The sequence below is a fragment of the Nyctibius grandis genome, chromosome 14 (genome assembly GCF_013368605.1).
Source record: "Nyctibius grandis isolate bNycGra1 chromosome 14, bNycGra1.pri, whole genome shotgun sequence".
Classification (NCBI taxonomy): Eukaryota; Metazoa; Chordata; class Aves; order Nyctibiiformes; family Nyctibiidae; genus Nyctibius; species Nyctibius grandis.
The window spans coordinates 5,418,377-5,444,131 of NC_090671.1; the positions used below are offsets into that span (position 1 = coordinate 5,418,377).

A 25,755-nucleotide genomic window follows, 5' to 3' on the forward strand; every position below is an offset into this window, starting at 1 on the left:
CCAAATCCTGTTCCCAGATAGCTGGGACAACTGATCAGTCTTCTACTGGGAGGTGTGTGTGTGTGTTTGTGTGTGTATATATATGTATGTGTGTATGTACACACACTTGATGTATATATTTTGTGTTTCTTGACACTTTGTGTCCAGAGTGTTTCCCTAACAAGCTCCTTCACCACTAGGGAAAGAGAAGGCCTTGTGCAGGAAAGGGGGGTGTGGGGACCTTCTGCCACCCCCAGATCTGTTTATTTTGTGACTTGCCTGGGAATGAGTCCTCACTGTTGACATGACAGTCCTTAGCTGCATCATCTGCAGTACAGCAATAGTGCAAAGGCACTTCTCTAGGGTCTGCAGCAGAGAGCTGTTTTCACAGGTAAGTCCTTTCCCTGCTTTGCCCTCTTCTGCTGCACCAACTGATCTGAATTACGGCTTCTGAGTGCCCTTGAAGAAGTGTGTGTGTGGCAATCACAGCTGTCTGTACAGGCAGCCAGGCTCTGGTCCTGCTTGGGTCTGTGTGCCTCGCATATCCCCAGCTCTCCTTGAAGTATATAGGGAGCCACAAGAGCTCAGTTCTTGGCCTTGGTGCAAAGGTACTATATGAAACTCCTTTTTGACTTCCTGGGCACAAGGACCTCTCATCATTTGCTTTGAGAGCTGCAGTCTGAGCAGGAGCTTTGCTTTGTATATACAAGTTTGGGTACAGAAGACAGCTGTTGGGGGACACCATCACCTACCCAGGTTGCTGCATCTTAGTTGGGACTGGTGTGGTCCTGTTTTCCTTTGGATGAAATTCATTGGCATTTTAGTGCTTCCCCTTGGCATGGCTTCAGAATCACTTGTTGGCTCATTCGTGCTGTGGGATGGCAGGGCTTAATGAAATGATGGTGTAACACATCTGTGTTACCAAAATAAGCTCCCTCTTATCCCATATTTTAATAAAATCTGAACAGCAATGAATCGGTCAATGATGCTGAAGTGTAAAACAGCATTGTTGGTGTCTGATGGAGTACCCCATGAGCTCAGACTGAGAGGTCTTTCATCTGCTTCTCGGAGAGCTCTGAGTGGCACCACTGTGCTGCTTGTTCTTGAATCATGTTTTTCTGGATTTATTTTTCACAATCATAATAATTAGAGGAGGGCTAGCACTTCTAAAAGCAGATTCTGCAAAACAAGCACAGAGTTTGGGAGGAAAGGTGGTATGGTGTGTCAGGTGAGAACGTACTATCCCAGAACAAACCTTGACATGTGACCCCAACTACCTTCATCTTATCTAGTAGTTTCAAGAGAAAAGAGATGGAGAGTAGATAGTGTTCATTAATGCTGGTAGGGAGCTGTGTTCTACCTTCAGCATCTTTATTCCTTTTTAAAAAAAGGAGTTTCTATAACTACCTTGCCATGGTTATGAATGACACAAAACTGTGTTTTCTTTTCCAGCCAGATGACAGGAAGACATGGAGCTTGGGCAACAGCTGTGTTCAGAAAAGGTCGCTAGTGGTGTAGGCTGAGCCATCTGCCTAGCAAGGCATTTAGCTTGGGTTGCTTGTTCTAGGCCAAGATGGTAAATCAATAGCTTATTTTTTACAGTGTAACAAGATGTCACTGGCCAGATTTACAGTGTAAACAGGAAAACGGTGGCTAGCTTTATTGGCTTCTTAGTGTCCTAGCTGCACTAGTGAGAAAATAATATTAAAAAAAAAAAAGCCAAAGCAACTCATCCTGAAAGAGGCTGAAGATCTAGAAACAGAACAGCATCCTTATCAGGCAAGTTTGCTGGTTTTTTTGAATAGACTTTAATACCACCTGCTGCCTCGGGCTGGTCCTCCCTTCCCTTCTCACAAACCTGTCAGTTCAGTTAAACTGTTTTAACAGGCGCTTTCCTCTCTGCATGGCAGGGCTTTTGGTCTGCTCTAGTTAAATACAGGAAATGGAATATATACATCATGGGGTTTTTTTGTTAATGGATCATACTGTGGCAATTGGTCCATTTTGTTTCTATTAATTTTCTAATATCTTCTACTCCTCTGGAGATTCCTGTTGCCAAACGTTGTTTGAAGTGGCTGCAAAACTGAGAAAACTGTGAAGAGCAAAATAGTAAATAGTATGCTGATGATGGTTGGCATTTTCATCCATTCACCTGACAAATGATAGAGCCACACTAGGTATGAGAGAAGCAGCCCCCTCAATGTAGTTAATACCTGCAGTTTCCTCTTAGGCTTTGTTACTAGATTGCTTTTCACAAATGAAACCAAGGCTGTGGTTTGAGCACAGCAGTAGTGCTGACCTGAACAGTCTCATTTGCTCCATCCTACCTCTGTGCTCAGTTATGCTGGTGCATTGTGTGGAGATGATCAGTGAAATGGAATAGGGAACTGCTCTGGGTTATAAAATAACACTCTTGCCAGTTATTTTTAGCTTAGCCAGCTCCTGCTGCGGTTTGCTGTGCTCCCTGCAAACACGTCTGTTACAGAACAGTGGGGGAGACGTGGACAGGAACCTACAAAGAGCATGGAGACTGCTTGAATCCTAAAACTTTAGCCCTCTAATGCAGCCCCTGCTTTTGTTGGGAAATAGTCTGCCTTCTAAGTTCTTCTCCTTACAGCTGTGTATGGTTCATTGTTGTTTATTTGTTGGTTTGGTTTTTTAACCTTATTTTTCACGGAAACCTTTTCTCTATTTGAGTCAACTTGCACCTCTGATCTAGTTAGTGCTAAACCTCCTGGTGCCTTTGGTGCAAAGCCACATGTACTTATGAATGTATCTGCCTGTCTATGTACTTTTATACTGAAAAACGTCTTTAATTCTGAACAACTAGGCCTAAAATTTACTTTCTGTCTGTTAGACTTGCAGTGAATGAGAACAGCTAAATTTGGTGCACAATCCTGAGTGAGGAATGGAAAAGAAAACTGGAAAGGTGTTCCAGTTTGCTCTGGGGTTTACTTTGCCAAGAACATCCAGTGGCCTGACTGCCAACATGAACTGAAAGTGGAAACCTTCCCAGCCTGCCTGGGAGAACATAGAACAGGAGAGGAATCTAAAGACATAGACCCTGGATGGAAACAGATTCACTTTCTGCTCTCTCCAAGGCAGGAGGCTGAGAGGTATTAATCCATGTTATGGGGTGTTACATTGTGCCATATGACTTAGTGGTAAATATTTAAGAGAAACAGTAAAAAAAGAAAAAAGGCAACAGGAGTTTCACTGTTTTGGGCCCTGCCCTGCCCTGTGAGTTAAGTATTCTCACAGTCTTCCTTGAATGGATGGTACCTGTGTAATTCAGGCCTGACCGGAATTTCTCTGCCTTTACATGTTGGCAGCATATTTGCAGTAAGTCATGCTGGGAACATAGCTCAGTCATATGTGCATGTGTTTACTCACTGATGTTTAGGGCTCTAAGTGATGGTGATTAAACCTTTTAAGTGCCTTGGAGGGTGTGTAGCAGCCAGCAGGACACAGGCATTGTCAGCTGTCAGAGAGAAATGTTCAAGTCTTGCCTTCTGCAGCAACTATGGGTAACTTTCTTTCCTGATGTTAGTTACATACAGTGTGCTTGTAGTATGTCCTAAAGTTTACAAATTGCTGTGGAGACACCCTGTATTTGAAAGGCCACATCTTCTAAATGTGTAACCTGTTCCTTCCTAATCACAACTGTTATTATCAGTTGGACTCCTGTCTAGTTTGTGGTGTGCAATGGTTGTGCTTCCCTCCCAGTATTTCAGTTTGAAACTGATCCAAGTGTCAGATGTCTTAGAGAGATGGGAATTTACACCTCTGCTACTCTTCCCTTGCTGACCTCTGTGACATGCACTGTGTCAAAGCCTGGCTGAATGTAATGTGTGGATGACAGCTTGGTCTACCTCCTTAGCATGTAGCACTCCATGGTTGCTAAGCCAGAGTTGTCTGAAGCAAAGATGAGCAGCAAGGAACTTGTGCTGGCTGGCAGAAGGGAAATCTTTGAAATTTGCGTGCTACAGTGCCATCTTGTCTGGTAAAAGGTAGAGTCTCCTTGATGATCAGGTTAGCTTCCTGAATTTTTCTCTTATGATAGCAACTCTCTCAGTAACCTTAGTGAGCAGTTCTTTCTGTCCTTTGTGAGGATGCCTTAGGCCTCCCTGAGGTGGAAAATGGTCTCAGTAGTCCTGGCTTTCACTTTATGGCTGGATCATGGAACCTCACTCTGCATGGGTATTAGATCTGTGTGAATGTTAAATCTGTCCCCAGGAAAATGCCAATTAGAGCAAAATGCAACAGCATGTCTCAGTAACAGACTGCTACAAACAGATCAGACCTGTCCTCTAGTCTCTGCATGAACTCTTCATGGAATATATGGGCAGATTAAAGAACTGATCTTTTTTAGATGTTTAATGGTCTAGGTTTGACACACCTCAAAGATTAAAAGTGGACTGCAGTTAATTCATCTCCTAAAGACTTAAGGGTGCTGTCTGCTACAAGGATAAAGCTCATCTGTGGTAGAGACAGAAGTTTCTGGGAGGCTGGTTAATGTCTATGGCCTGAGATCCCCGGGGGAGGGAGGGTAGAAAGAACCACCAGCTGTCTCGCTGCTTCCATATGCAAGGTACATTGGTACATTGCTTTCTCCTTCTTCCATCTCAAAAATAAGATGCAGTTCTCAATCTCTACATGCACACATACATGTACATGCATGTGCGTGCACACAAATACACTCTCATGCTTAAAAGAAAATGAAACACTCGGTAAAATCTACATGTGACAGATACTTGTTTCTGCAGCCATTTAACATGCTGCAGAAAGATGACCTGTTACAATGAGAGAGGGGAGGATGCAAACGTGAAATGGATATGGTGATTTCAGGAAAATCTGCTGAAGTTCTGGATTCACAGAACTCCTTTTTTGGTTGCTGTATAGCTGTTGTTGTCATTCCAGTGTCCAGCTATGTATTTAGAAACCTCCCTTCCTGGGGCACCGTTCCCCTTTTGTCCTATTCCCTAAAGACTGTTTCATAGGGTGTTTCATTGGAAGTTGTCAACATACAGCACGCTGTCAGAGCCTGTTTCATGTCTGCCTGCAGAAGGGAAACTGCAGCTTGGCTGCATTGTATGAAACGGCCTGTTTAACTCTGCCTTGGGTTTGTGTGCTGATGGGTGTTTCCTGTGGGTGGGCTGTGCTCTGTATTTCACTGCAATTGTACTTCTGCAACCTGTGCTCCCAAACAGCTTGCTCAGCAGTAGTAAGCAAGATCATCCTCTGTGGTCTTTTTTCTTCTATGGCAAATGATGGGGTGCCTTGTAGGAGTCTGTCACCACTGATAGTGGTATCCTCTTCACGTGCTTAATGGCGACATCCAGTTTGAGGCCACAGGCAGGCTTGGAGCTAGCTTTTGTTACTTTTTGCCTTTCTTTTTTCATCCTCACCTAATAGTAAAGAATGAATTTGCAAACCAATAGGGGTTTTTTTGTTGCTAAATGAATTGGTTTTGTTTTTGAGTGGGGGCTTCAGGTTTCATTAAACATCTTTACATGTAGATGTACTGTCTTTACATAGAGAAAAGGAGCACGAAGGAGAGAGTTTGTTTTGAATCTGTTCAACATCCTAGCAGAGCCTTTTCTTCCTCAATCTGAGAATAATAAAGCCATAGGGATTTGACATGGCAAACATATCTATTTTTTTTTTCCTTTTGATACTTGATCTTTGTTCTGGGGCAGGCTTCTGATATAGGTAGACAGCATAATTATTGTTTGCAGATCTCAGTTTCATGCAAAAGTGTACAAAGTATTGAGTGCACTGTTTAGTGGTTTGGGAGATGATGATTCAGAAGGTGTCAAGGAAATAAGCAAGATGCTTAGTTTTCTGTAGTTTAACTCTTCTATTTTTTTTAGAAAGTGCTGCTGTATTCCCTAGGCAACTGCATTCACAGCCCATCCACACTGATGTACTTCTACGTGTGCTTAGCACTGGGCCTGAATCCATGATCCTTCTCCGAGTAGCCTGGCCAGCATTAAGAAATAAAATGACAAGTTTCTGTATTGTTTTTCACCAAGCAAATAGTAGTATGTAAAAGCTGGAGCTAAGGTCGGTAAGGCATATTAGTAACTTAAAGGTTACAAAAAAAAAGTAAAAAAAACCCCAAATGTTGCATTCTGGTAACTTATCCCCAAACCAACCGTGTGTAAATCCCAGGAACTGACTAAGCTTCAGCCTAAAGCAAACTCAAGCAGTGTTTTGCTGATATGATGTCTTCAGTTGCAGTACAAGCTTTTAAGTATACCCACCCCCGAACTACCATGCGTGTATCCCTTCAGTTTGGATTTCTGTGCCATGAACTAGATCAGAGAGCTGATTGAGCTTAGAAGGAAAATGTCAAAGATATTTTTCTTTGAGCTGGCTGAATTCTTTATCTGGACCATAGACATCTGTGGGGTTGCAGAACTAAGGGGATAAGAGGGGAAAGGGTCATGCAGTGGTTTATGGCTTGGTGGGGGAAACCTTAAACTGCTGTTGCTGCCAAGACAATGCATTGTCAAACCATGGCCTCACACATTCCCTGGCATTGCATCCTCCGACTGTGTGTTTCTAACTGCCTTAACTCTCTTCTGCTCTGCAGCTGTGGGAATGTTTTTGGAGTGAGTATAGACATTACAAACCTGTGCTAACCTTGGTACCATTTACAATGAAGCCACAGTGGTGTGGGGCTTTGGCATGAGGTGCAACTCCCCCTCCAGGATTCTAGCTATTTACTTAGGAAGGCTGCTCTGAGCTGCTGTGGCTTCACTGCTCTTTTAGTGGGATTAGCTGAAGCACAGCTACCTTGGAAGCTTCTCTGCATGCTGCTGTTAAGCCTCTCAAGCAGCTATGGATGTTGTGATGCTGTGAAAGTATGACACATGCATTTCAACCATTGTGTGGTCATGGATTAGACACAACTAATCTTTCTTTTTGCTTAGAAGTTAATTTCTTTTTCCCTTCCTGCTTTCCCCAGTTAGTTCTATGACTTGATTTCATATTCCCAAAGAATGATTGTGGCACCCAGCAGGAAGGGTGTAGGCAACAGGACAAGGGAACAGTGTTGCTGTGCTGTCTCCAAGTGCCAGTGAATATGTGACTAACTCTAAATTTTTTAGATTATTCCTTACCCCCCAGCCAGGTGAGATTTGAGGCAGTGAGGGAGAGGAGCAGTTTAAAAGAGGGGAGGATTATTAAGTTTGAGAAAACCAAAAGAAAATGAAAAGGGGACAGAGATGAGAAGGGAGATGAGAGGATGGAAGCAGTAACTGAGGAGGGAGATGGTAGAACAGACTCATAAAAGCTGGAGCAAAGCAAGGTCAAGGAGGCCACTGCTGTTAGAACCAAAGGTGGAAGTCAATGCTTGAGGTTTTTAGCAGAATGTGTGAATTAATGATGAGTGTTTGTAGCCCCAGGTAGTTCATTGCACCTGAAGATTGTGCTGCTGCAGGAGAGGGGTACTGTAAGAGAATGTCAGAGGGTCAGTGGTAGAAATAGCTCCTCTTAGATGCTGAGAGGGCTCGTTTCTGTAAGTCACAGCTGCTGTTCTTCTCTGTGGGTCGGGATCTCTTACAGGTTACCCAAAGAGGAGGAGAAAGGGGGGCTGTTGGTGAGGTGAGAGAAGCATGACACACATGGAGTAGGATCCTCTGTATCTCTCTCTGGTGCTCTCTCAATACATGTTTGAGCCCATCATCCTCATATGCCTACCCTCTTTCTTTAGTTGTCCCTTGTCAGCAATTGTCTGTTCTCTGGCTTTTATGGCTCTGTTACCGATGACTTACTGGCTGGCCCTCGAAGAAGAATAAGAACCCTCTTAATGCTCACCCTACCTGAGACACTGGCTAAGAAACCAAGTGCTTTTGCTTAGGCCCATCTGCTGTCTCCACGTGCCATCTACAATGGCAGCACCCAGAGCAGCTGGAAGTGTCTGAGCAGGTGAGCTCCTGGCTCTAATCTCTTTGCTCTATTCTTTTTGCTCCCAGGTAGAGCCTGAACAGCTTGTGCAGCATTGTGCTGGGTTTAGGAGATCTGAATTTCCATAGCAACAGTGGTCTCTTTAATCACAGAGATAACACTAATAACAGAGGTAGACTTGTAAGACTTGCGTAGTGTATCTGGCCACAGTAATACTTTGCTTCTGTTGGAAGAAATGGTAGAATAAAAGCAAGAAGGTCCTTCTGCTTTGGAAATAATTAAAATCTCCATAGGTGGATTTCAGTGCTGTATGCAGTGATAATAGAAAGAAGGGGGATTATAACTACTTGTAATGTGTGAAGGATCCCTGGAGGATACAGAAATAAAGTTTTAAATTCTGTGTGGAGCTTTGTATGCACAGATCTCATGGCAGTCTGTGACACTGATAGATTCATTCCTTGTTGAGATGTGTTATTTTCATTTTTATGGATAGGGAGACTAAGTGATTCAAAGGTAGATTGAATCTTGTTGCAAAGCTAGGAATAAATCTCCTCTTCTGAGCCCAAGTCCTCTACTTGCCCTTTCCTTCAGTTTCAGATAAAGGTTTCCCTGTGCAATAGGAGACAGAATGTTATGGAAGGTAGAAGTGTGAACCCTGCTTTTTAGCAGGAGAAAGTGAGGAAAGTGAAAATACTGTGATTCACTGTAAGCCTTTCTGCCAATATATTCCTTAATTTCTCCACAGCAACATGATGTTGTTACTGCATGTGTGCAGGAGAAACTGGTTTGGATAAGAGTAGCTTGAAGAAACTTCTGAAGGAAAAAGAACTATGGCTTGATCAAAGGCATGAAGCCTACCTAAGCACCCAGTACTGATGTTCCTCCTTGGATAATGGCAGTGTTAAATTGTCAGTAATATCTTGCAGGCTTATTAGGTTAGAAAGTTGCATGAGGGACAGCTGAATGTAAAGCAGATATCTGCACTTCACTGAAGTTACATGGTGTTAGGGTTTTTTTTCTGGTGTTTTACGGTTTGTGGTTTGTTTTTTTTTTTTTTTAATATGGCATAAATAGTACAGAGGTGCAAGGAGACACCCATCCTTCTTCCTATTTATAATTCTGATTTCTTGAGTCAAAACAGTCCCTTAACCTTCCGGCCAAACAGAAGACCATCCGTCTTGTGTGTGAGGAGGGTATTTTTACTTTTTCAGTGTTTCCTTGCCTGCTTGGGTAGTGCAAGGTGGGGGCCATGCTGTCTTCTCTTCCGCATTCTTTTAGCCAAAGAGCTTTTGAAGATTCCAGCATGAGATTTGTTTGGCTTGCAGGTGTTGTAGGTATTATCCAACTTTGGGATATCTAAAAATCTCTTTTGTTTGTCACTGAGCATCCTTATTTCAGCAACTCACTGTCAAGCCTCCGTTTACCAAAGCAACTTGATAGGGTGTCTTCTAAATGGTTGGGGAGTTCTGGAAACCTCTAACATCTAAACAAAAGTTCCTTCCAGAGAGCATGTACCACCTTTTTTTTTTTTTTTTTTTTTTTTTTTTTTTCCATTCCTGTGGTCTTGCACAATCTAGTGAGTCTTTTGAGGAACTCTGAGAGCTCGAGCACAAGCTAATACCATGAACGGGTGGGTGACATAAAACTCATAGAGCTTGTTAAAATAATATTGCTGTGGTCCTTCAGCAGCTTAAAGGCCTTGTACACAGCTGCTATTTAGCTGGGTGGTATTTGGTACGAACTGAGGCAGAGGCTCACTTCTACAGTGAGTTTATTGTTGTATTTTCAGTATATTGTTTGCGTAAATTCCCTAGACCAGCTCACCCTTCTGAATAAGCCACATGGATCAAGTTTTATTCTGTTTCACACAAAGTTCACATCCTTTAGTGGAATGAGTCATGCTTTAACTGAGTTTTCTGTGAGGGAGGAAAGTGGGTTTTAAAATGTTACTCCTCCACCCTGCCTTAGTGATGTAGAACAGGATTATTAGTATGCTTGGCAGCTGCTGCTTATTATTTTCGCAGAACCTGGATAGTTGTGAAAACAATTAAAAATTGGTTCTACTTGTGTTCAAGTGTGAATTTAATGCATAATTTTAAACTTGTAAGACAAAAAAGCTGTTCTTTTTTTGTGGCTTTGTCTTCCATGAGGCTTGCCTGCTACGTTAAAAGTGGATCTAGCTTATCTCCCTGTGGTTAGTTTTCAGTTTTGGGAGGAGTGGCATTTTGTGACTTGTGACTGAAAGAGGAGGAACTCTACCATTTTGTGTTCAGTGGCCCATGCACTCTTACACACAGGACATTGCTGGGCATTGACACGTGAAAGTGCTTTACAGGCCCATGTAACTCCTATGTAAGGTTGTCTCCAGCTTCTCTCAGGCAAGATGTATGTGATGCGGTGCCACTGTGCAGAAAGTAAATTTTGGTCCTCTCTGTATATTTCCTTGTGCAGAGAGGTAAAAGACCTTTTAACCTATAGTAGAGGGAGTGGCTCAGAGTGTGTCATTAATACAGGTTTTTTGCAGAAACAGTCTCTGTACACAGCTAGTAAAGACACCAGAACCAATTTTACTACCCATCTTTCCTGCAGAAGTTCATTGATATCTCATGCAATAACGGTTAATTTGACTCTTCATACCACCATCTTTTTTTGTTGTTTTTTTTGCGGGGGGAGTAGGAGGGTGCAGAGTGGTGGTTTGTTCATTTGTGTAAGGAGTTAGACTCAAAATTGAGGAGGAGGAGCAGCCAATGGAAGAGGGCCTCTTAGGATTTTATTTTTGGAAGTAGGCCAGTTCACTTGACATGTAAGACCTTTCTTTCCTAGTCTGCTTGTTCCTGAGAGGTCTGGAAAGAGTTATGTTTCTCCCCTGAGCTGTGTATTATCTATGTTTGCTAAACTGGCAGGGGCATCATCTGTTCTTGTTCTACAGAAAAAACAGGGTCTGTTACCCTAACCCACTACATTCCTAAACCCAGACTGAATAACTTCTATGGAGCCTGCAAAAGGATTGATTTTGATGCTAATCCTTCTGAAGGAAAACTTGAGGGAAGGAGCTGTAATTAAATGAACACCAATGTTAGATGTTAGAAAGGCCTTTAACTTTTAGGACTTAGAATGAATGAAGTGAATGTTTGGTGACAACATGAGTTTAATTAAATTTACACCTCCACTTGATCTATATTTAACTATCACTGACTGGGTTTACTGATAAGTAATCATAATAGCTGGGAGGCAGGCTATTATGGTTGACCAGCCTGTCTCCTGTCCAGCTTGACTCTGACCAGACAGATTTTTCTCCTATGTTTTACAGATGCTTCATTCAGTGGCACACCACCAAGCTACGCATATGATGCAGACCGTGCTGAAGAACAGAGGCGACATCATGATATGATGCCCTATATTGATGACTCTCCGTCATCCTCACCCCATCTCAGTTCCAAGAGTCGGGGCAGCCGAGACACCCTATCTTCAGGGTCTCTGGAATCTACAAAATCAGTGAGTCCTTTCCTGCCTTGTTGTAGACACCAAAGCCTTGTAGATTTCTAGGGGTAGGCTGCTTTAACAGGAAGCAAAGACGGGGCTCCCAGCACTGTAGGGCAGATTACCTGACATGATAGAGCAGTACCTGATTGGTGTTGTATATTTAAAGCTAAACTGAGGCTTCTAGCTGATGCTAAGCCTAAACTTTAGGGGTGAGTGTTGTGTGTATGATTTTTAAGCCTCACTTTTTCACCCTTTGTGAAATTTAGTGGAGAGAACTGGTGAATAATTGCTGTTGAGAGGGTCTCTAAATACCAGGTATTTTGGAAAGGACACTCTGGAACAAAACATCCTACATTACGATGTTCATATATCTGTGCATGTGGGTTGTCATTGCCTTTCACAAGAAAAATAAGTTATTTTCAGGTAGGTTAAAGGCTTTGATAAAGCATTTGGCAATATAAGATGTGTTTCCTTCACCCCGTGAAAGTGGAATAAGAGGAATTAAAACTGACAGCTCTGAAGTATGGCGACTTTGGGTGGGAGATGGCCACTTCCTATAATGAATTTAACTATTCACTAAATAACTACCTATGTAATCAATTATGATAGATAAAAAAGTTCGTAAGGGACCACCTAGCCTGACCTGTGGTTTGATGTGGGCCTTCAAGCTATAATGCTTTATTTTTGCTTCAGGTTCAGTAGCGTGGCTATATCTTGGAACTTAAGGAAAATTTCTATTTTTGTTTTTACAACAGTCTTGTTAGAAAGTCTGCTGCTTGCCTTGGTAAAGAACTATTGACTCTGCTGTCTTCGCAGTCAAAAATGTCTTAGTTTCAGCTTGAATTAATCTGTTTGACTTTCAAACTTTGTTTCTCTTTATCCTTTTGCTTCCTAGATTGTAGAGCAGTTCTACAATCCCAAGTTGCTGTTTCCCTGAATATCTTTGTCGTCTGCAAACTTTTGGGTTTCCCCAAGTCATTCATAAAAATGCTTAATAGCACAAAGACAACTGTCACTTCTCCTACTGTATTTCTGAGAAAGTGTAGCTGAACAGCCTTGAATTCCCACATTGTAAATGACACTTTGAAATTTGTCATTTAAGTGGTTTAACTTATGTGTTGGCTTTATATTGCTCTGTCCTATTAATTAAGATGTCATGGGAGAGGAGAAGATGGATATTTTACAGATACCAGTGTACATGTAAATCAACACCATCGCCTTTATCAGACGGTTTTATTTATCTTGCATCAAAATGATTTCAAGAGTCTGACAAGTTCCACAAATCATTGCTACTTAGCATTCATTATATACATCCTTCTATCACTCTGTATTGGTTAGTGCCATATCATGTTTCCTTACTTTTTCTAGGATGAATGTTAAATTAAGAAGCCTCCTTCAGACATGGTTCTTGTTCTTCCTTCTCATTTATAAAAATGCCTTGTCAAGATCTCTTAAAGCATTATCAAGTACATATAGAGTTGATGTTTGCTTAATTTTATTTGACTATAAAGTATGAAATCTAGCTGCTTATGCTTTAGTCTATTAATTCTGAGATGCTTTTTTTATCTCTCAAGATGAGAGTTCTTGTGATATGCAAGAGGCTTTTGAATGAAGAAATGATCATTAGTAAATTCAAAAGCTCCAAGAATGTTCTAATATTGGCTTGAGATTTCCAGGTTATGTTTCTCAGGATGAAGGAAAAATGCTATGCGACTACATATGGCTGAGAGTTATCTTCAAAGAACCAGTTGTCTTAGTGCCTGGGACTGGGGGCCTGGCAGAGACACTTCCTAATATTTAATCTTGTTCTTTATTTGTTTGAGTATTGCCTCATAAGCATATAATAGTCATTAATTTCAAAGTTACCTTAATAATGCTACAAGGCTGCCTTTTTAAAAATAATTTTTAACATAAATGGCTGCTTTCTTCTCTCTGACTATAAAAAGATGTTTTATGGCTTCCAAAAGAAAGAGGCACCGTGACACAGATTAGACTTTTAATCATGAACTTCAACCGCTTCAGTTGATCCTGTCTGTAATTAGTCCATAAATGACAATGCCACTCATGAAGGATGGTCCATGACAAGGAGGAAGAGACTGGTTTATATATGGCTGCAGTATTTCCCAAACAACTTAAACTTTCTGTCATCACGAGTTGTTAGATGGCTTTTACTGTTGTTGTGTTTTCAGCTGTAGTGGAAAAGACATCAGTAACAAAATTAAGTGTCAAACACACTGTGCTGAGCCAAGCACGTAAAATGTGTTGGACCAGAAATACCAGGACGTATGTATTTTCTATTTTCTTTTTCACTACACTTGATTAGCAGAAAAAATTTTTTAGTTTACATGTGTTTGCTTTTATAGTTGTCTCCTTGCCCTCTTACTTCTTTCTTAGGTGCCTGCATTTACTTCTGAAAATTTTAGATTATATTTATGACCAGAGTCTAGAAATCAACAATTAACTGTATGTAACAACACAACACATGCACAATACACACCACTTTGACAAAATATTAAGATTGTGAAGTCATTCAGAAATTAAGAAATGACTGTGGTTATCCAGCCTTGCCTTGTGCCTATAGCTTTGGCTTGAATCTTTATGACAACTTTCAATTACTCAATCATGTCCTATTTTTTTTTCTATGGGGCTCCTGCGTCGTTCAGTGTATATAGTGAATGATACTCACTGGATTCAATATTTTCTCTCTAGAGCTATGTGTACCCCGTATTTACAGGACACTGTGCAAACTCTGCTCTGAGTACAAAAGTACTCATTTTGTTTTGGCATGACCATTGACTCCAAATACAGTTGGAATGCTACACAGGTCTTAATTATACTTGCAACGTTCCTGTGAGATAAGAGGATGGTATGTTCACTAACCACAGGTAATCAAGGCAGACAGATTATAGGAAAAGCATTTGCTAATTTAGGGTGCTTAATGTGAGATGCATAATGTTCTGCAAGACAAGGTTCTGACTTTTAATGCAGTTTTCTTTACATTTAAAGTAAAATCCCTTTAATTTCACTTGCAACCAAGAGTTAATAACACTCCAGTCAGGCACCCAGAAAATGGAAGACATTGCAAACAATGATTTATATTATTATAGCAGCTATGGCCTTTGGTTGGATAGCCATCAGTGTTCACCTGGTCTACTCAGCCACCACAGAGAAAGTGCAGAGTGGCCAAAGCAGTGTCTCTTTCTAAAAGAGAATGAAAGGATACCTCCTGAACTACTTTTGGAGGAGCTTCATATTGTTTCCTCAGTGTGTAGGGTGAGCAACTCCCAGCACCTCATGTTCTGTGTTCCAGGAAGTGAGGGCTGCAATTGACTTCCAGGTGTGTGGTGTTCTGCACCTTGTTGTTTGGGATCTGTTTTCCAGTCCCCCCTACCACTTGCCTCATATAAGCAGACTAAAAGATGCTGGCTGGTCTGCCTCCAAACTGTAGCACTTCAGCCACCTCTTATGTGTTCATATTCCACCTGCAGTGTGTCCATTGCACAACCATCTGTTGCTATCCAAGGAGGGTGACAAGAGGTGCACCAGCGTTACTTTTGTCTGTGACCCAGAGAGGGCATAAACAACATGGGCGTTTGTAGTGTGGATCTCGGCATCCCCTGACTTGTCACTTTTGTGGTAAGGAGGCCTTAACAAACATTTACATTGAGCAAGCCAGGTCGTACCCCCTCTTCTGGCTCTTCCAGAATCTCGTGCTGAGCTGCTGAGGCATGTCTTGGCATAAAGCCAATGCTTTTGCCAAACTCTGTTGCTCTGAAGCAAGCCTACAGGGGAAAGAGGAAAAAGGAGAAATAGGTTTCACTAATGCTTAAGTTGTTTGTTTATTTAACTTGAGAAGTGATTTAATTTTCCTGAACCTTGCTTTCTGTAACAGTTGAACTGTTGTAATTGAACTTTCCAAAAATTCTGGAAACCTGTCTTGGAAAATGTCAGCCCAAATATTTGCTAAATAAGACAGTGCTGGTAGCTTCAGAAGGTGTCAGACAGTGTTTGTAATAGGTAGTGACAGTGATAATTCACTCTCGGAAAGAGAGAGAATGTGTCTGTCTTCTCCATACAGCTGAGGTGAAAAGTGGAGAAGATACCTGGATAGAGTTAGAGGAGGACAGAGGGAGAGCTTGCAACAGTATTCTTGGGGCACAGGAAAGTCTTGGGATGGCTGGAAAAGTTAGTGACCAACACCCTTCACTAGAGAAGTGTTATTGCCAAGAGTTTTGGAGTGGGTAGCTAGCAGCTTGGAGGCTAAAGAGACTGAGAGAGGATGGGAAGCTTCAGTCATTGTGATCCTGTTGCTGCTACTCATGTGGGGAGGTATTACAGCAATGGGAAGAGTAGAAATAAGAAAGGCCTTTCAAGATCTGCTCACCAACAAAGCCAGGCTCAAAGATGTGTGTGGAGCTGAGGGTGTGGGGCTCTGCGGAGGTGGGCCCAGGGCAGCTACTTTTAAAGGCAAGGCTGGTTCCACCCCTCAGGGCAATGAGGGGAGCCACTTTTCTGGAGCTTACAAGATGAGTGTTTTGCCAGAAAGATCTCTCCAGTTTTTGTATATGTCATGCCCAGGGAGGGAGGAGTGCTGAAGCTGAGTGACTAACTCCTACCTTCTGTTCTTTTTGGAGGGGAAGTTGGACAGTACTTAAGAGATTTCCAGGTAGAATTTATATTCTTCCCTTTTCTGCAGTGCAGTCCACAGTTAGCACAGCATGGGCAGCCATTGCCAGTCCTCACACCAGATTCTTTTCTTCTCACTATCTGCCAGCTATGTGGAAAGCAGTGCTGTGGCAGAGCAGGTTGTGAATTTTTCTCCTAGCTTGGTCCCAAGGGGGTCTGCAGAAGTTGAGCTCTGAAGCTACATCAATAAATGGGATTACTGCTCTGCTTGGTGCTACCGTTGCTCGCTTGTTGTTCCCTCTCCAGCATTTCCAAATCCTTCTCCTTTCTTCCTTTCAGTATTTGGGTTTGTTTGTTTGTTTTGTTGTACCGTCACTTTCCCCTCACCACACTGACAGATGCAACTTTTCCTTTTTCTTCTCCAACTCTTTGCTCCGTAAGGGCTCTGCCTGGATGTACAGCCCTTCCTGAGGAGAGCTGGCACACCAGTACTGATGTTATAAATAATGTTGGCTCCTCTCCCTGCTCCTTCCCCTCCCTGCATGGAGCGTGATTGGCTTGATTACAGAATTTGCCCTGTTTAATATCACCAAGACAATGAGACACCTCCAGCCTGTTTAGCAGAAGCTTTCAAAGATATTTACACTTTAAAAATTGAAATGAATAGTTTTTCTCTTTCGTAGGCTGTCAGCTTCTCTGTGAGATTCTGAGCTGTCTTACGGGAAACGTCTCCTTTGAACACATTCATTGCACAGCATATGAACACACTGTACCAAAGGAAGGTCTGAGAGTTAAAGTGCCTTTTATACGCCCACTTTGAATCACTGATGCTCTTTACAGAGCTGTGCCGGCAGCAACCACTTTGCAAAATCTTATGTGTTGTGGTTTATAGATTCTTAATCTGCGTTCTTCTGACGTTTGCAAGAAAACAATTATTGCTGTTGATTTAAACAACAACCAGGAAGCCTCAAGTTCTTTAAACAGAGTCGGGAAGAGCTGGATCTGTCTAATTCTTGGAGCTGGTGAATCTCAGGCTTGCAGTAATTGAATACAACGTGCAGTGCCAACCTGGTTAGTAAACCAAAGTACTTAGGCTGACAAGCTGTAAACATTCAAAACAGCCATGGCTCAGGGCCAGTGTGTGCATGCTGTCTAATATCTTCAGTGCTTCTAACGACTCTGTCTGGCATTTGTTCAGGTTGCAAGATTGCACTTACGACTGTGACTCAATCTTTTGGTTTCTAAGTCTTTGGAATAGCAAGAAGCGCCATCCAGTTGAGAAGGAAACACCAGAACCTTACAGGCATGAGATACCCATGAAATTTCCTTTATACTGTTTTCCACCTTCCTTTATGTTTTCTTTTTTTTTTTTTTTTTTTTAAACGTAGTTCATGAGGAGTGGGAGCAAAGCACTTGCTTGCTTGTTCAGAACTGGCTGGGTGTTGGGTCCTCACAGCTCCCATGGTAGACAGACAAGAATGCTCTGGCTGCTGCCCTGTGATAGTCTTTTAAGACAGATTTGTTCTGAAACTTGTGGGTAGAGAGGTAGCCAAAAGATGGAAGGGCAATGGAGAAAGGCTAAAAAAAGATACTGGCATCAAAGAGGTAGGGACAGAGTCAGAACATGAAATACTAGTCAGACTTGTACAAGTGAAAAATGGGCTAACCAAAGTGGGTAGGAAGCATGGGATGGACTGCTGACCACCTGGCACTCCCTGCTGAGTGGTCAGAGTTTGCCAATACAGGCTGCTCCCACATCCTGCTGGGAACATCCCATCTGCACTTTGGTTAATAGGTGTATTTTCCCCTAGCTAATGTGGTCTGGTAGATGTGGTACCAGCTCCTCCCCTTGCCACAAACAGCTCAAAGATTTCTGACTGCTTCCTTCTTGCCAGGGTAGGGGAAAGGAGTCCTCAGCCTTGGCAGGTCTCCCTGAACCAGTGGGGAGCTTGATACCTACGCCCAGGATGTTCCCTCTCTTAACTGCCCTTCTGCCTGGAGTGCAGGAACAGAGCAGCCAGTGAGGCTGTTGTGGTCACAGCGTTGCTCTTTGTCTCCCTTTTTTGTCAGATATGGGCAAAGCAGAAAATGCCCTTGGCACTGAGTGCATCACGTCTTGGCGTGCTGTAAGGGGAGAGTGGAAGGACAGCTTTGCAGTATCTCTGCCTGCTAATTGCTCTGTCGTGTTTTGGGTGAGCAGGTGAGCCTGTTCCCAATTCTGTAGGTGAGGTGTGTTGTAACACCAAATAATAAACTTGCTTTTCTTCTTCATGATGTTGGCACCAGCTCCCAGTGAATTTCTCAGCCCTAGAGTACATTTCATAACAAGTGTGACTTAAAAAGCACCCTGCGGCTGAAGAAGCACAGAGGCTGTTCTCCAGATGTTCGTCTAGCAGCAAGAGCTGCTGCTCAGTGCAGCCCCAGATGACACTGTCAGAAAAGGCCACCCTCAGCAGGAAACGCTTGTCAGGGCACTGGCTCTCGGGAGGAAACACAGAGTGGCAGCACAATGCAGACACAGCGCCATGGTGTCTTATTGATCCCTGACACAGCAGGAGCAGCAGGAGATCCTCTTTTCACATAGGAGGAAGCTGTATGTAAATCTGAGGTACTGCACTGGAAACCTTGTAACGTGCTATATGATTATTGGAGGAACTCCCCTGAGGGTTTCATCAGCAACTGCTGCACTGTAGTTTAAAGCAGAGGGGCCCTGCCCTGGCTGGCTGCGTCAGAGGCTCGAGTTTTGCAAGCATCATGCTTGGAAAATGCTGCTGTTATAAAGGATTAGGACAATACTGTGGACTTTGAAAAGTGACCTTGTGGTAATGGCCAGGAAGGCAGGCCTCTAGTGTGTCCTGGGAGATGTTTGTCTCTCTGAAAGCACATCTCTCTTAAAGAGAGGGAATTAACATTCAGGCAGAAAATGCTGCCTCTGTCAGCTGACAGTGCCCAGCAAGAACTGGTTTGTAAATTAAATCTTTTATTTGTGAAGAAGAAAACTGTTCTCAGTGCTATAAGGAAAATTGTTGTGCCACTGTGGTGATGGGGAAGTTTGAATCATTTAAATAACTTGTCATTGTGTGCTGCTTTTCACAGATGTTACAAATGTATCCAGCTGGTTTTTAAATCCTCACCTCCTCCAAGAGAACCTGCTGAAGATAATTATAGTGCTGTGTCAATATTGACCAGTTACCTCATCCTCAGCAGTGGGGACTTTGGAGCACTGTTAGTTTTTCTCAATGCTTCTTTGTGAAGCTGCATTTTTCTTTTCTAAGTGTTGTAAGAAATCTTTGGAAAGCAAGAAGGACTGTGTTTTTCTTGCACCAGAGCTGCTGGGAGCTTCACACAGACAGCTACATCCCTGCCTCTTCAGATGAAGGCAATCTTTGTTAAATGCCTTGGGGATGTCTGTATTGATTGCATGTATGTACCGTGCCTTACAACGTGTTCCATGAGGCGTACATCCAGGCACTGCTGGTACAGAAATCATAAGGAATGGTCACAATGTTGTTGCACATTTCTGATTGAGCTGTAACAGGCAGTCACACGGGTGCTCTGTAAATGCACAGAATCTGTTGCAGCATTCATGTTACCATGTAGCTTGTCACTGGTGTTTTTCTGAAATCTTGTGAACACAACTGCTGAATTACAAATCCCTAGCTGCTTTGAGATGCCCTTTCAAGATTTTAAAAGGCACTGTGGTTCTTACTGAACCCCACTGAAGGGTGGGATGCAAAGACAAGCTCTTCTTTCTATGTAGTACCTGACGTGTGTAGGTTTTACTCATTTCCTTAAAACAGCTTCTGTCTGCCACTTCTATTTAAGAAGTGATGGTGGTTTTTCACACCTCACAAAATTTTTATAAAGTAGTTGCTGCAAGGTCTTTTAACCAGAAAATAGCTTGTTAAATTTAATGAAAGTGTTCAAAAATCAGGATGGTTATTGATGAGACTCCATCCAGAAATACCTGGGAGCACGAGGGTACGTTCTTTCTTTGTGTGGTGCATAGGCTCAGTGTCACGCTCAGAATGTGATAGCTTACCTGTAGCCAGGATACCTTCTCTCCATGGTGAACCTCATATGTACATCTGCAGGGTTCAAAGCATAGGGCCCTAAACTAAATGGAGCTTATTTGTCAGCTATAGAAGGGTTTTATGCTCAGCCAACAGAGAGGAGCATACTGCTGTGTTTCCTGATCCTCCTGCTGTTGAAATCAATAGCTGAAGATTCCTCTGAATATTAACAGGAGTAGGATGGAGCCCCAAACAACCTACCCAAAGCCCTTGTAAAGTATCTACCCTTTCAGATCCAACTACTGACTCCCTTCTCAGGGACATTTAACAACACAAAAAGGTTGCAAGAATTGTAAAAAGCCATTTCTGTGAATGACAGAAATAAAAAGAACTGGAAATGAGATTCTGTAAAAGAAGGGTGTGTTCATTATTTATAACCTTCATTGTTTGGCCACCTATTTTTCAGAGTTTATGGAAATAATGTAACTTTATCAGGTTAAACATTTTCTAGGTAGCAGTTTTGAGAGGAAGGACAGTTGAAATTCAACAGCAGGGATTACTGCTTCTCTTAACACTTGATGTTAGCCTTCCCTTGATGTGTACATTTGCCCATGAAGGTATTTTTTTTTTCCTTCCCTTTTTTCCGTTGTTTTGGTTAAGAACGCCTTCATGGAATCCCAACAAGAAAATCAGCATGTGCGTTCCAAGCAGTACTGATTATTCCATCCTCTAACTAAAAATAGACATTGTGCAAGCTGGTGCTGAGAAATAATTTAGTGAATAGTAGAGAGTGCAAGAAAGAACAGCCATCTTAACAGCAACGCCGGGCTGTAACCGCCGTATATTCATGCGCATCTGCATAGATCCTGTCTGCACGGAGAGACATGGCTTTGGAGCAGGATCATAGAGAGCTCTCGTGGGAGGAGGGAGTGAATTGCACATAACCAAGGGTTTTTAGGAGGAAAAATTCTGATTTTTAAGTTCTGTGTTTTGAATTTTGTGAAGAAGTCCGGGCATCTAACTGGGGCCAACTGAAGTTGGATGACTAAAGCTACCACTTGTAAACCTAAGTGACATCAGTTGCTGGTAAATAAAAATTTTATTTAATGTTTTATGTTTTTGTGTTTCTGGAAACAAGACACAGCACAGGTGGGTTTTTTGTTTGGTTGTTTGTTTTTTTTTTAATCTGAAAGTAAACAAAAAACCCAATTATGCTGTGGTCAGCTGTATTATACCTTTTGCTCTCCATGCTCATTCTTGGTTTTTTTCTTTCTTCCCTCCACACTTCCCCCCTTTGTTTTTCTTTGTTTTTTCCTTTTTCTTTTTTCTTCTTAACAACTTCTTTGTAGAGTGAACCAGACCTGGAGAAAGGCCTGGAGATGAGAAAATGGGTCCTGTCAGGAATCCTAGCCAGTGAGGAAACCTACCTGAGCCACCTGGAAGCTCTGCTGCTGGTAAGCGCTGGTGGCAGATACCACTTCAAACACGGGTACTTGAATTTTCACTGCTACTTCCATCCAGAGTTTCCCAGAACTTCACATGTCATGGGTTACAAGTTGCTGGGTGCAAAGGGTACATGATACTACTATTCTCCAGTAGAGAAAGAGAGAGAGAGAGAAAGAGAGGCTTAAAGAAAGGACTGGATATGGCACAGCCAGGGAGTTACTAGTGTGGTAGTATCCAGGAGCTCTGTCTTTCAGTATCCCGTGCTAATTATTCGACACGTTGCTGCACAGTTGGACAGAGATTAAGGAGATGAAGTGCAAAGGGATTTTAGTCGCACCATTAATATCCTGGGAAAATTCACCTACCAGGGGTGGCTGATCCCTATGAGAGAATTTGTTAATGTCTAGTTTTCAGGAGTTGTGTGAATGCAAGTATCACTTATTAATAGCATGAAAAACAACTCTCTGGAGGGATGTGTTGTAATGTGGCAAGGGTGAATGTACTTGGTTTGCATGATAACGATTTCCTTCATTTCTCATTTCAGCCTATGAAGCCTTTGAAAGCAGCTGCCACCACATCTCAGCCTGTGCTGACCAGTCAGCAGATTGAGACAATATTCTTCAAAGTGCCTGAGCTCTATGAGATCCACAAAGAATTCTATGATGGGCTCTTTCCCCGCGTGCAGCAATGGAGTCACCAGCAACGTGTAGGGGACCTCTTCCAAAAGTTGGTGAGTTAGCTACCATCACCAAAGTTTCGGTTCGTTCATCTTACAGGTGCTGGTATGATTTCCTTCAGCAACCATGCACAGACCGAAGGGATGAAAGCCTGTAGCTAGGTTGGGTGAGAGGCTTCTAGCTTTGCCTCACTGCAGTGAAGGGCCTACAGCAAAAGTGGTTGTTTCATTGCCTTTAATTAAAGACTCCAGCAAGCTATGCTACTAATACAAATACAATTTCACAGAAATGTTGAATCTCCAGGATGTCTGCAGTGTTGTCAAACCATTTGCTTTAGAGGAAGGTGGAGAATGGCAGTGTTAAAAAGTATGCTTTTTAACAGCATACTTTTAAAACCATACTTTTTAACACCGACAGCTAAGTGCTTCTCATTATGGCTGAACTCCCTCACACGTACTTCCTTCTCTCCATGGTGCTTTGTTCTATCTTGTGCTGATTTTCTGTTTTATGGTCATCACCTTTGGCTTTGCTTTTCTATCACCATCCTGGCTTTGATATTCCCCTTGCTGCTATGCTGATGCAGTCAACCTGCTGCTAAGAATCCTCTAAGCAACCTCAACAAAATTGGCTGAGTGCAGAACAGGACAAAGAACATACACAGCATATTCCTGAGACTGAACTAAAATTGCTGAGTTTCTGAGCCAGATGACAAATTGTTTGCATTCTAGGAGATTCCTTTAGCCCCTTTAGCCTCTCCTCTAGCATGTGCAGAGAGCAAAGGATTAAAGGAGCTGGTTTTTCCTTTTTAGAAAAGAAAAGAATCTCTGCATTCCTGAGGTGCCTCTGATTCTCAGGGTAGGAGTGACATTCCAGTGAGGGGTTTATTGGATGGGGAGTATGCTTTACCAGGGTCACTCAATTGTTAGCAGCTGTGTAGCCCAGCACCAGCCTCATCCCCTATGGAGCAGGGGGAGATGGGCCTGGAAGATGGTGTTTTCCATACACACCAGCAGCTCAAGCTGAAACTACGGGAATCTGCTTTTCATTGCCAGCATGTTTTAGCCAGGAGGGGTCAAGTTGGTGGCTTGGTGAGTAGTTCATGGTATGCAATTTGAGCAACTGGTTTAAGAAGACAAAACCACCTGCTCCTGGTTGATGAAGCAAAGATACAGAAGGCTGCTGAAAGTGGAAGCCTCACAAACTGCACTGAAAGTGTAGCGCAACGATGAAGACAGCACTAATTGAAGAGGACCTGAATATATTCTTTACCACTGCTGTTGTTGGGCAAGCTTTGACTCACCGTACAGCTGCTTAGGCCTTTGTTTAAGACCATTTCTTGCTGATGGTGATCACAGGTGCGGGAGTTAAGCTCTTCTGGCACTCTATATTTATGTTCCCCTGATTTTTCTGCATTTGTAACAGAATCGTTGATTTTGTTAGATTAGTATTGGAAGCAAAGAAGCAAATTGCTCTAGTGCAGGAAGCTTTGAGCTAGCTGAGCAGTTTCAGTTTCTGGTGGTTTGGTACAGTATCAGTGGGAATTGCAAACTCTTTGCTGGATGAGATAAAGCTAATAATTCTTGGCAGGCAGTGGGAAGCACCTAGATGAGAGAGACAGCAAGAACATGAGGCTTTACAAGACATCTATACAGGATGTACATCAAATCTTTTGGAGCAGACTGTTTACTTGTGGTCATGTCATGCAATCTGATGATAAACACTGGAATCCTTGTTATTATCCTGAGGTCCCTGGGGACATTAACTTTCTTTAATATCATGCAAAACAAAGCACCGTAGATTGAAGTTATAGATAGTGCACGCAAAGAGTTTTAGAATTTCATGTGGTCTGGCACAAAGCATGATCCATTTGCAACATCAGTCAGTGTTATTCCACCTTTTTCCTGTTGAAACTAAGGAAAAGGAAAAAAAGACACTAGGCATGTGGGAGTGAAATATGCTTCTCATTTTTGGGGAATATTTTGTACTTTTTTTTTATAACTAGAAAGGAAACACTTTAGAACTGTTTCTAGAAATGAAGAAATGTTTAGCAAGTATCACTGATTAGTTTTCAGGAATGGAAAAAATTGTAACCAAAAGCCGATTATTTTTACCAAAGCTTGTTTAATTTTCAGTGTGTTCTTTTTAATTGAAAAAGCGAAAAAGTAAACCAGCATGAAAACTGTGTAAGAGCATTATTGCTTTGATTGGAAGCTCAGTCTTTAATGAAAAAGATTTTTTCATGATGGCACGTTTTAAGGAGGAAAATGAAAGCTTAGAAAGACTGGTCAGGAGTAGCAGGAAAAGAAAGAGCCACACAGGAATGGAGAAACTTTAGAGCTCTGCCATGTTAGCTGGCATCATCCAAACCTGCATGTCGTAAGCCCTGCAAATGATCAGTAATTCTGACAGCAGCAGCTTCACAGAATTGTGCCCCAGTGGCAGATACAGATTTTACTCTCCACGCTGCTGGGGCCAGGTCATCCCTGGCATAAGTGAGCGCAGTTTTCTTCAGCTTCAGTCATAACCATATTATTTTGTATGAGGGTTGAGATTGGTTTCTAATCTTTCAGTAAAAGTGCCCTAGGAAATAGCTCACCATTTCTTAGCCTCTGTTAGCTAAAGAAATTTGTGCAGGGCATGGTCTGCTGAGAGTGGCTTTTTCTCTTCCATTATCTCTTGCACAAAGCTCCTAGAGAATGGGGAACACAATGATTATGAGAGAGCAAGAGAGGAAAAGAGTACTGTCTGTGGGAAAGTTAACTACCCTGCCAGTTGCATGTCTTGGGCAGAAGTGTCAGGGAAGTTGCAGAAATAATAAGTGCAAGCTCTTCTGGTAACAAACTTCCCTTTAATGGAGCCTTTTACAGCACTCCACCTGTTGGCTCACTACGGACCATGCACTTGCAAGCATGCTCAAGCTGCTGAGGTGTTTACAGCACAGCCTGTGCAGCTCTGCAACACAAAACCAGCTCTGCAATCCAGACAAGCTTGGAAGCTACCCAGGGGTTTCCCGAGCTGGATCTTATGTTCTCTGGCATGAATATGGCTGCAATTCCTAAATCAGAGAACGGGATTAGTGCTAAGACTCAGTGATAATAACGGCTTGTTACTGCACTCTCAGGCCTGCTCCATCTTCTGGACCAATTGCATGTTCCTTCTGCTAGAAAAACGGCTGTTTTCTGTCACACTGCTGCAATCACTGCCTTCCACACAGATTGTGCTCTGGATCTCTCTTCTGTGTTTTCAGCACTCTGCTGCCCTTGTAACGATGTTCACTAATGCAGATATGGGTTAATATCTGGGTTTGATTTAGTGTGACCATCATGCAAGAGCCAACAAGTAGCTGACTGGGGTCACATTTGTGCTGTTGGGCTGAATCATTCCTGTCTGATTCATATTTTGTGGCAAAGAGCCAGCAGCTCCAGTTACATCAATGAGCTAAAATATTAATAGATACTAATCTGGCAGTTCAGAAGGGAAAAATAGATGACAGTAATAAGAATGTGTCATTCTCGCAGGCTTCCACATCCTTCACAAGTGAACTTGTTCAGCATAGGTGGAACAGGGTGCATGGGAGCTCCTGTGCTGGTTAAGCAAAGCTGACAGGTCTGCGATGT

At 42.5% G+C, this 25,755-nt stretch overlaps 1 protein-coding gene across 1 annotated transcript in view; it reads left to right on the forward strand.

Moving 5' to 3' along the window:
• The window catches only part of BCR (BCR activator of RhoGEF and GTPase), a 103,531-nt gene that overhangs the window by 38,712 nt on the left and 39,064 nt on the right, over positions 1-25,755 (forward strand). The window contains exons 2-4 of the mRNA XM_068412286.1: positions 11,204-11,388; positions 21,365-21,469; positions 22,006-22,191. Of these exons, the coding sequence (XP_068268387.1) occupies positions 11,204-11,388; positions 21,365-21,469; positions 22,006-22,191 (476 nt within the window). The remainder of the gene's footprint in view (positions 1-11,203; positions 11,389-21,364; positions 21,470-22,005; positions 22,192-25,755) is intronic.